The sequence below is a fragment of the Pterocles gutturalis genome, unplaced genomic scaffold (assembly GCF_000699245.1).
Source record: "Pterocles gutturalis isolate BGI_N339 unplaced genomic scaffold, ASM69924v1 scaffold2666, whole genome shotgun sequence".
Taxonomy (NCBI): Eukaryota; Metazoa; Chordata; class Aves; order Pterocliformes; family Pteroclidae; genus Pterocles; species Pterocles gutturalis.
The window spans coordinates 13,028-24,899 of NW_010105296.1; the positions used below are offsets into that span (position 1 = coordinate 13,028).

General features: G+C 36.4%; 1 protein-coding gene across 1 annotated transcript in view; it reads left to right on the forward strand.

The window, feature by feature from the left end:
- Positions 1-6,375: 6,375 nt before the first annotated feature.
- FHIT (fragile histidine triad) overlaps positions 6,376-11,872 on the forward strand; it is a 402,189-nt gene continuing 396,692 nt past the window's right edge. Inside the window, exon 1 of the mRNA XM_010087327.1 lies at positions 6,376-6,475. Within this exon, the coding sequence (XP_010085629.1) occupies positions 6,376-6,475 (100 nt within the window). The remainder of the gene's footprint in view (positions 6,476-11,872) is intronic.

Genomic DNA, 11,872 nt, shown 5'->3' on the forward strand with positions numbered 1-11,872 from the left:
TGAGAAAGATAAGGACACAAATTCTTTGAAACAAGGCTTCATTAATTCCAGTGCCTATGGAACAACCTGGTTTAAATGGCTTTATTTTGGAGAGCACATAGATATACAAGATGGTAAAATGAAAGCTAATACGATGTTTAAAAATTCCAGCATCTAGCATTAGACATAAATGCACTGTACATCAATGTAAAGAACCTGCTATCTAGTATTATTAGCTATATATAACTGTAAATCTGACAATACGTTTTCATTAAATGACTGTTTTAATCTATATACCTGAGGAATTGTTAGGTAAAGCACAGTGTCTGCATTTTCCTCTACATGTTTGTGTTACATTTATTAATTCAGCAAGATAAAATGCTTGTGGAGACACTTGGGTATATCAGGAATTGTTTCAAATATAACAAATTTGTAGTATTGGAGAAACAAACCCATGGTCTAATATTAATTCATTGCATTCAGAATGAAATTAAGTATAACACTAATCCCAGACTGGTTCTTACTGTTTGTGTCTTATTTTTCTTTATGTGGGGAAAACGTATGATCAGGAGTCACTGTAGGTGTGTGACTTTTTTTCTTTTCTTCATGAGTTTTCAGAAGTCTCAACTGACTCAATATTTCTGTTGATAATTTTCTTTTCATTAAAGTTGGATTTACTTTAACTCTGCAGTCCTTTGACTAAAGTAGTTTAATCTGAAGAAAGTGAAACTTTTTGCATCTTTCAGTTTCTCTGGTGCTAAGAATCAAAAAGTTATAAGGACAAAGGAACAGAATACATAAAATTAATCTTTAAAAGTGTGTACTCAATCAATAGGGTTTTTTGAAGTAAGGTAGCTGCTTTCTTAGTGGTGTAAGTTCAAAAATTCTGGGCTGTGTCTGGAAACTCACTATGCAAAATCTCTTGCTCGTTGCACACTTGTTTTTTGTCTGGAATTTGTAATCCTGTGCTGGCCCTGACTTGTGTGGACCATCCTTTTGCCATAGCGTGCTCTGTGTTCTCTCTCTTTTTGATTGGGCTTTTATACCTTTATAGAATTTTGGGAAGAGCCATTTCTCTCGTTTCCCCATGGACTGTAACTTCTTGAATCTTCTCACTTAGCTCTCTGCAGCTTTTCTTCTGCAACTCTATTTGTCCCATCTCTTCTGTCCAATGCTATAGATGTCCAAATTGCATTTCCTCAAAGGAAATTGTAAGGTACTTCAGGGGATGGCTTAGTCTTGGTGTGTATTTCTAAAGCCTATAAAGTGACTTTATGTAGTACTATATAAGTAATAAATAAGAATGCTAAAACACGACAGCTTTTTCTTCTCTGCATTTTTAAAGCCACCTTTTTCCACTGAAGGGTATAGCAAAAGAACATTGCTAGTTCTGCCACTTAGTGCGAGCTGTGTAGCATTTTCTTGAATTTTTCCTTTTCTGCTTTTTACCTTTCTACTTTAAAAAAATGGCAGAATTTATATTAATATTTTTCCCCTGATAAAAATGTATTTTCACTTGGTCTTAGTGTTGGTAATACATTATTCCGTGTTCCTTCTTTATGAAAGCTATTGGCTGTTGCCTTACTCACAATAGTTATTACAACACTAAAGGTCTCGTTCGTCAGAATGACTTTCAGAGGCAAAACCAAAACCCTGGTTTCTCCATGCAACAGGATAATACCTATGGTGTATGCAAGTTATTAAACAATGTTTTGAATATAATGTGTGGTTTTGGGGTTTTTTTCCCCTGGGAGATTAACACTAAGGAAAGACTTGTGAACATCACTGATTTTACTGCATATGTATGCTTGGACATGTTTTGCTCTTTCAGTAGAAGTCAATGAGGAGGTGAACCTGTTGATTATATCCCATTTCATAAATCATCTTCCTTAAAATCACTGATATAGTTCATACATAGATTTTGAAAAGTTCTTAGTTCTGTCAGACTTTTCTTTGGATTTATGTCATCTTCTCACATGACAGTGGAAGGAGGAATCATAATCTTGGATCATCTCTGCTAATATGACGAAAACAGGGCACAGATGTCTAGTAGAGAAGATTGTGAAGCTCTAGATCAAGTCTTGGAACTGGGATTCTGTTTGAAAGATGTCTTCTGTAATATTGCAGTGTGTTAAGTTTTTGTTTATGTATTCTGGTGTAAAATGGACATAAACCAACTCCAGTATAATGCAAGACAGGAACTTTATTTCATGTCAGTCATAAAAGTTTTCTGAAAAAAGTAAAGTTGCAGGTATAGCGAGGGTGTCAAAATAACAACACCAAAAATTTTATATTTGGAAACAAGTCACAGTATATGGAAAAGTTGAGCTGTTACCTAAGCACAGAGGCAAACAATGAGCTTCTGCTGCCACGATGATTTTCTCAGTATGGTTAAACGCTATATGAGACATCTTCTAGTCAACATGGTATACATACAGACAGCTGAAGGATATAGTGCATGCTTAGTGCTTTCATGACTCTTCTAAGTCTTCATTTTTCTTTAAGTTTTTAGTGGATTATACACTTCTTTTGTCTCTACAAACCTTTTAATTTGTTGTGTATAGTTTTGCATCCTTTACCTGAATTATAAGCAACAAACAAGTTGGCCTAATTTATATTCCAAAATGCTTGCTGTAGAAATTAATTTGACAACTACTTCTACATAATTTAAAAATATTTATGCCCTCTACATGTGTTATGGATGGCGTAGTGCTTTTGATATCTTGCTTGATTCTGCATTTGTTGGTTAACTTGTCAATGTTGTGATGGCTTTCCAGAAACCAAATACACTTTGAGAATTGAGACCTGTGTTTAGGTTTCTTCTCAAAAATACATTAAATGTGTGAGTAGTATTTACATAGGCAGGGCAAATACAATGTGCCTATTCTTGAAATTTTAAAAAAACTTTAATAATATTTGAAGATATTTCAGTGTATCTCAATGTTTTTCTTAATTTCAACACCTTTTTCAGGGTGTAATGTAGAATGGCAGTGTAATTTTTTTTTTTTTCTTCTATGGGTTATGCAGACTTGAGATCTGTTGTGGCTGTAAAATCAGTCTACTTGCTATGTTAGCCTTTAATACTATATTGCCACCTACAACTGCAGGAACACAGCTTGAAAGAAATTTAATTAGGAAAATGAGGCAGATGAAATAGGCACTGTAATGTATATGTGCAATATGAAGAAGAGTAAATACAGTTTTCATCTGAATAGTCAGAATAGAAACTGTGTTAAACTGGGCTGAAATTTTCTTGTATCAGAAATGGATTTCTTTCATTTTCTAACATTACTATGTAATTGTCCTCCTTATTACTAGAATTAGAAAGACTACTATCATTAAAGAAGAAACATCTTTCACCAATTACAGTTAGTTTCTGTTTTAGCTGGCAATAACCTCCTCATTAGGTGAAAAATGGAAATCCCTGGAGCAACAGACCTGGTGAGGTGCTTCCAATCAGCTGGGAAACCTTGTGCACACACTGTTTGCATCTCATGGCCTGCACACATACATGCACCTGTACTGTATTGATTCCTGCTTGTTTACAGGCCGTTCGAGCAACAGGCAGGTAGATTTCAGATGACTGAAAACTTGCTCTGCTGGTAGGAGTTTCCTGCCTTGCTGCACTCCGGAATATTCCAGCCATGGTGCGGTGTGTTGCTGCACAGCCACGGATTTTTCAGTTCTATCCTTTACTCACTTCCCTGATGTATTTTTAGCATTTGTATTGGTTCTGAGCACAGATGATCATGCTTTACAGGAAAATGCAGAGGATCACTAGGGCAGAAAACAGCTTAAGTAATATATAATAGATCATGAGTAATTGTTTAAGAAAAAAAATAAATTCCCATAATCCCCTTTCAGAATTGAACAGCACTGGGAAGTCTGCAGTGTTATGTCGTGCAACCAATACACCTGACACGTTTACTTGAAATATTTATTGCTATATTTATTTAGTATGAATCAAGAGATAGAAATACATTATGCAGACATGTTATTGCATAGTAAGCAGATAGAAAAGATTTTAATACATGCTTTAATAGTGTACATGAGATTTAAGAGTGTCTAATGATTTTGGGTCAACCCAATTGGGCTGTTACCTGATTGTTCAAACTGTTGCTTAGGGAGGTGTGAGGCCAATGCTTTTACTCTACTGATCCTCCCTGGACTCTTTTTTTTAGCAGTGAAATTAGCATGTGGTAGGTGGTATACCATTATTATACCATACCGTATACCATTATATGGTATAGTCAACCTAAATTCTGGAGTCCACAGAATCTAGGTATGGATCCATTTAGCATTTTCTGAAAATGAATTTTTAATTGTTTTTAAAGCATTGAAAATACCTATCGATATTAGAGAGCAATGACAACCCAACCTCTGTCACTAATAATGCTGCATATGTTTATTTTGAGAAATATTGACTGTGTTTATGCAGGATGTCAACTCAGCTGACAAAACCTTTTTATGAAAATGAAGAAGGATGTATGGATTTTTTTCTGGTATCGCTACCAGATATAAATTTTTCCCAATGTAGCTTAGGGTTAATTAAAAAAAAATATCCAATAATGAAATTATGGTTAGAGTCTGATAGAGGCCAAAAGATGGTGAAGATCCTGAGAAGACCCTTCTCCTTTATGGCATTACTGTGGATTGCAAAAGTATTCTCGAAGGTTGCACAAACTACCTGTGATGATGTAGAGATTTGTAGAGTCATGGGTTCCATTCCATCGTTCTGGTACATTTTGCCCACTGCTTCATGGTACTAGCTCTTTGCATTTTGAGATATGGTATTTCCCATGAATTTAACATCTCTTGTGTGCAGATGTTAAATGGAGGTCTTATGGCCAGATTAGTACTCTGCTATTAAATCTAAACAGGATTCCAAATCCTCAGAGTAAAGAGGGAGAGAACAATACATTTTTATTCTACGGTTAGTAGGATATTGGGTGGAACAGTAGGATGTTTAGAGGTGTAGTCAAATATCGAGGATAATTAGATATTTAAGATAGAATAAAAGCTCTTCATATTGAATTTCTTGTTCAATTTTTTTTTTTTAAATTGCTTATCAGCTTTCCAATGTGGTCCTTGTCAGTCCCAAATCAACTGCCTGCAGTGATGCTTTGGCTTAGCAAAACTTTCACCTTGGGGGGTGCTCTTACCATGAAGCCTTTAACAGAAATTTAACCTTGGTTCTTGTAACTATTTTTTGTGGAATCAGCTGAAGAAGCCAGAACTTCCTTCCAAAGAACAAGCACATTTCACTTCTCAAAGACATTTTCAAAGTGTGTGCACTTGGAGGGGGTGGTTATATGTACTTTTTGTTGGAGCGGGTACAAGAAGGGGCACTCTAAATTAGGATAAATCTTTCAGATTAAGAACCAAGTTTGAGTCTTACTAAACACAGTAGGCTTGCGAGAAGAGAACTGCAGCAAAAGACCCTGTATGACTCTAACAATATCTTTTCCCATCTGAAGCAACTTAAAAAACTGAATTTTCTGATTAGTCACTTGGTTCAAACAAGGTAATGTTAGTGTAATGCTTTTGATGTGTCTGAAGTTCTGTGTCACATGAAATTCTGCATCGCTTCATGTTTTACCCTGCAGCACCTTGGATAGTTCTGATTAAATTAAATACTTTAAATACTCTAGGGCTTAAAGACCTAAAATAGATGCTGTTAGGATTGTGCCTTAGTTATTTAAAAAGGATTTTCATCCTCACCAGGAGAAGAGAAAATTTTAGTGAATGAAAGTGGAAGTTTTTGTCTGTCTTTGTGTAAGAGAAAATGTTGCATGCAGCTATTGATTGTCTTCACATTTCAGTTCCTCAAACTGGAAAGCATGGATGGAAAATTACTAAATATGCTTTCCTTAATTTGCTGGTATCTCTTCAATGGAGGTATTTAGGGGAGAGATTGATTTAGAAAATGTGGTTTCTTTATTTCTTAAGTCCTGTGTGCATTGATTTGCATTGTGGCAAAGGGCATCTGAAATACTATTTCTGTTTCTCCAAGAACAGATGACCCAAGTGTATACAATGCAGAACAATCGAAAAATGGAAGGGAGAAATTACGTTCTCTGTCTAGAATTTTGTAGCCCTGCCACAATGAGGAGAAAAGGGTTTAAGAAATTATATGTAAAACTTTTGCTTTGGAAAGAAGCCCTTTCCACCTGTCACTTCAGTAGAAGCCCTATCACTTCAAAGCAGTGATACTTTTGGAACGGTTGGTAAGGCTGCCCTAAAAAACCCAATGCCTTGATGAGCCCGGGAGATGCTTTCTTTTAGAAGACACCTGGACAGTTTGATTGTCCTCTTCATGTTGTTTGGGAAGGCAAAGTCAGTCCCTTAATTATCTTAACTGTTGTCTTTTTCAGACCCTGAAGATTAACATTTATCATGCTGAGATTTGGGCAGCACCTCATTAAGCCCTCCGTGGTCTTCCTGAAGACGGAGCTCTCCTTTGCCCTTGTGAACAGGAAGCCGGTGGTCCCAGGACGTATCCTTTTGAGCAGTGCCTCCATGATGGGCACTCTTGGGAAAAGCAGGAGGAGCTCGGTGCAATTCAAGGCCAGGTAGGATGCTCCGCGGGTTTATTCTGAAACCAGGCAGTGGAACGTGATATGCTTGATCGGTGTTGCAGAACTGCCGAAAACAGTTGCTTAGCAACTGTGACCTTAGAGGTGAATTTCTATTGACCTTTTCACCACAGAAGATGTATAAACAACCAGGTGCTACTAACAGCATTTTAGAGTTTATCCAAGGTGGTACTGTTTAAATTTCATATTATGCTAAATAACACATCCTGTTTCCCTTTTAATAATGTCACTTATTTTTAGCTGTGGTAACTTCTTTATGGAGGATTTTCAACTTCCCCCAGCTAAATGTCCACAATTTGTCAAACAGTAGTGGAATCTTGTATGAAGACACCTATTTTTTGGGGACAGACTGCTTTGATTAATTTAGGTAGGAATGGATTAAATAAGCCATCTGCATAGCACACACATTTCCTCAGGAAAAAACGAAGCCTGATGTTGTAAGTAAAATTCTCTGTTCAGAAACTGTGTAGGAACTTGATTCTGCAAGATGCTGAATGTACCTATTTAGTGTGTTTTGTAGTGCGGCATGTTATCTTCCACTCAAAACTCTGCTGCTGTTTAACTTGTGCTGATTTCAGTGTTTGGAGGTGGAACTTTTCAGAAATACTCAAGATTAATCACTTTATTTCTGTAGTGGTGCATGGTAAAATTTTCATAGGAACTCAGGCAATGGCTGAATGTGTTTTGGGAAAAGAAGAAGGCTTTCTTGTTCTGACGTAGTTTTATGTTAATGTATAATTTAAAATTTAGTAACCTTTAATATATTTTTTTAAACCCATAAATGTGTTTCTTCTGAAATATGGAACCTTCATCTCCTCCTACTACTTCTGTAGATTGTAGTTGTTCCCTGTGGAACTTCTCTCTACACCTGCTTTGAGTGGTGTCTGTACCAGAACTCAGATCCTTTGGTTATAAATACGTGGCAAAGATGCATAGACTTTATAGAAACTTTAAAGGTGTTACTATCTCAGGAATATATTTTAATGAATTAAATGAACAGTTCTTCTCAACTTCAAGTTTCTGAAGTATCTGTTGTAAATTGATGTGATTTTCACATTTGAATTTTTTTTTTTTTTAATTACAAAGCTATCTAAAGACAGTGTCACATCAGTCGCTGTGAGATGAAGAGTCTCTAAGTGCCTGAGCAGTATGTTGGTATACGTTGTCCAGATGACAAAGTAAAATGTTATCTGTACTGTGTGTGTAAATTTTAAAAACAATAATTAACAATTTTTTCAATTAATCAGTTAAGTGAACAATTGCATCGGTTGTTAAAAATAGAGTTATTTCAAATGAAAGATTTTATTTTTTAAAGTTTTGTGAGCACCTAGTAGTAACAATTTAAGCAGCTTATAAAACTTAATTATTACAAGCTTCTTTCCTTTGTAAATAATTAAACTCTAGTTGTATAGTTATTGTTGACTGGTGAATACATTTATTTGCTCAGGTTTTGCTTTGTTATCCCATAATGAGTATTGCATCATATTTTAAAGTGCCACATTGTTTTAATAGCTCATGTGTTGTAATATGTAATGTAGTCTTTGGTTCTCCAGTGAATAAATGCTCAAATAAGAAAATCCCAACCCTTTCCCTTTCTCATTACAATAAGAAAAAATTAGAAAAGATCTTGACGCAAAGGCTAGAATACAGTGTGTAAAATAGAGCAATTTGCAGTTGTAAGCCTTTTTAAATGGTCTGTATAATGCAGCATTCATCTCAAGACCTGGCAGTAACAAGTGTATTTTCTTTGTTTTATTGCAATAATTTTATCTGCCTTGTCTTTGGCACACTTGTGACATTCCTTCTCATTCTTCTTTTTTTAGTAGAAAATAAAATATTAATGTGTGTGAATTAGAGAGACAATGGAAATCAGTTTGAAAGCCAGCTCACTCCAGGTGGTGGCTTTAATTAACTAGTAAGGTTGAAATTCCATCTTGAAACAGAACGTAGGATTGAAGTTGTGAATTTGCTGTAATAGGTTTAAAATAAAGCTATGCTCTGGAAAAAAATCAGTCAAAATGGTCTCATGGAGTTTGGTGTTTGTGATCTGAGCAATGCCAAAGCATGCTTGTTCAGGTAAAGCATTACAAAGTTTTGTTTTATTTCCAGCTGCCAGTCCTGTGAATTCAGCTTGACACTTGAAAGTCAAACTGTGCTAATAGTAACTATAAGAGTAGGAATAGCAAGAACACAGTATTCACGGTAAGGAAAGAGTTCCCCTGTTCCTGGAGAGAGCTCATTTGCTGCAGCGTTAGACTTCTGGTCTAACAGACAGGATCCCTTTGAGGGATTAGTGCAGATTCTGGAATAGGAGGTAACTGGGATCTTAGTGTTGAGTAAGAGACATCAGGCATTAAACTGGAATCTCTACTGTGTGTGTTTGACAGCAGCAGCAAACTCATTCTCCTCTTTTGGCACAACCAGATGGGGAGGGAGAGCTACACATGATCAGCGTGGAGGATTAGTGTGTGTTCCCCTCAGGTCATCCAGTCTCTTTTCTGTCACCTATGAGGACAATGGTTATGGCTCAGAGGTATCTGACCACAGTCTGTCCGAAGACATCGAGTCACTCAATTCCCATGACAAAACGAGGAGCACGTACCTGCTCTGCTCTTGCATGTAGTTCAGAGGGGAAGATGGAGCTTCCCTGCCCCTTCTACTTGTCTGTTTCAGAGAAAGCTAGGCATGTGTTGTTGGCCACATTCTTCATTAATGAGAGATTGGTTTTTGGGGTTTGTTCTTATGTTAGTTTTCTGTTTCGCACAGAAATGGGAGGATTTTGTGTTGCTGATGCCTGTGGACTGTCACGGAGCCAGGAGTCTGGGTGGGATTGGTGCGTGGAGTGCACAGCTTGGCAGTTAGCTTGGGAGTGGGGAGGAGGTAATCTGGTTATTATGCCAGCTGGCTGGGATTTGTACGCATATACAGGTACCAATACCATTTTCTATGAAAAGTAGAGTCCCTGTTTCCTCTAAGTTCTGTTAGCTTGCTGCTCTGCAAAGAGCGATCGTGCAAGAAGTCATTTGTGGCTGCCTTGAAGAACTGCAGAGTTGTTTTAGAGGAGGTAGCTATTCGGTACCTGGAATAGTGCAGGTCTATAGTCAGCAAATACTTTGTTTTTGTCACACAAAAGGCACAAGATCATGCAACCAGCATGATCTAAGCTTCTACTTGTCACCTTACTTAAATTATTTCATTCCGAGCCTTGCTGCTTCCATAGTTGAGAGCAGAACTGTCTTGTCTTTTTAAAGAAAATCCATCTGCTCTTTGACAGGGACTTTTTGCTCTTTAATATGCTAACAAATACTTTGTGAATGACCTACCATTTTATTGATGTGTTCCTAGCCATCCACCATAGCTTTATATGGTTTTGCTCACATCTTCAATAAATATGAACTGGTTTTTTATGACTGCCTTTCTCATTGCATTGTGCAGTGTACTTGCTTTCGTTGTGTGTTAAACATGAAAAATGAATTTGAACATTAGTAGAATCCATTTGGGAACTAGGACTTTTATTATAAATCAAATTTTTCATTTGTTATGTCCAATTTTTATTTTTTTTTCAGCAGACAAGGTATTGATCTTTGGATTTGTGTTCGGGATGCCATAAGACGAACTAGCACAAAAGGAACACAGCAACATTTGTAAATTGATTGAATGCAATATGTAATGACAGAGACAAACATCAGATCTATGGCAATACTATATTATACAAAGCATTTTTCAACAGTTTATTGAATTGGTTATTAAAAAGAACAGGCTTTCCAACTGGGAACAATGAACTGAGGGTTATCAGGACCAAGCAACTTGATAGGAATTTGTGGTGGACAGTGTGGCTCCTTCAGTAAGTGCACACGTATATGTGTGTATAATAAATTAGAATAAACACTTTGCAGTAACTTTCCATCTGGATTTGAGTATGCAAAGGTTTTTCCTATTTAAAAAAAGGGGGGGGAAAAAAAAGACACTTTTTAACTGTTACGTACTGAATTTTGCTGGACTATTGGGTACTGCTATCTCCATAGATATCTAGTGTTTTGCAAGAGAAAATGTTCTGATTGTGGGAAATAAACCGTATATAAAAACCCAGAGCCTGTGGTATTTTCTGGCAACTTCATCGCTATATGAAGTTAATGGTCGTTATCTGTTGCCAAGACATTGTGCTGTACTGTGAGTTACTGACACTTGTTCCTTTTATTAATGAGTAGAGAAAACATCAGTTGAAGCAGATGCTCCTTCAAGACTTGCTAACACCTTAAGCTGCAGTGTAATTGCATGGGCCTGTTGCATGGGTGGGATGGGATCCGGGGTCATGCAATGTAAGAATAACATCTGCTTTGCTATAGAATTTGTCTTTTTTTTTGTGAGCTTCCCTGTCATGTGCTGTCAGAATTGCTGTATAACTTGAGACTGACACATTCTGCATTGTCATAAATGATTGCTGCCTTTCTTAAAAGATTTGCAGTGAGAAAGAAATAATCCTTTTGATTAGTATTATTTGTTAATATATTTTAAAAGTGATTTTTAATTTAGTTATAGTACTGACAGAATTTCTGCTGGAGATAGGACACTGGCTCTGGGAAGAACAGTAGTATTCTCTCACAAGTTTGGTTGAAAACTGTGGTGTTGAGCTTGTATTTGAAATTTTAGTTCTTCATAAAGTTACAGAGCTGCTGTTTGTTGTGATTTAAGTAGTTTGTACACTGCACATTTATCACATCTGTATTTATGCTACATAATTATGAGTTTTATGGGTTTTAGCCTTAATATTTGCCATAAAACTAAGATTTAGAAAATAAAATTGTTATATTGCAGAATATATAAAATTACATTTACATATTGCGATAATGTACACTGCACTGTTACAACTGCACATTATACATATTGAACCCTGTGGGAAAGTACTCTTTAGTGCTCGTTACAGAAGCTTTGCATGCATTGCTGTTAACTATTAGTTTACTTTAGCACAATGCTAAGGAGCAGTCATACTCCTTCTAGCTCTTTAGCAAAGAGCTAAAATTAAGGGGGTTTGGGTAGAGACTTTGTAACCTAAATATGATCCTGCAGATAGTAAGGGAATCACATGGAGATAGCAAATGTTATTTGGTGCAATAAGGAGTGAACTACTTATATGAATTCCTTAAAACATCTAGTAACTCTAGAAGAAGAGAATACAAGGAAGAGAACCAAGTACCTTTGCTGGTGTAGAAAAGACCTCCTGAATGGGAAGGAGAGAGATAAATGATGGATCTTGTGTGAAAATGCGGGGGAAGGATGGAGTATATTTCTTCAGCAGG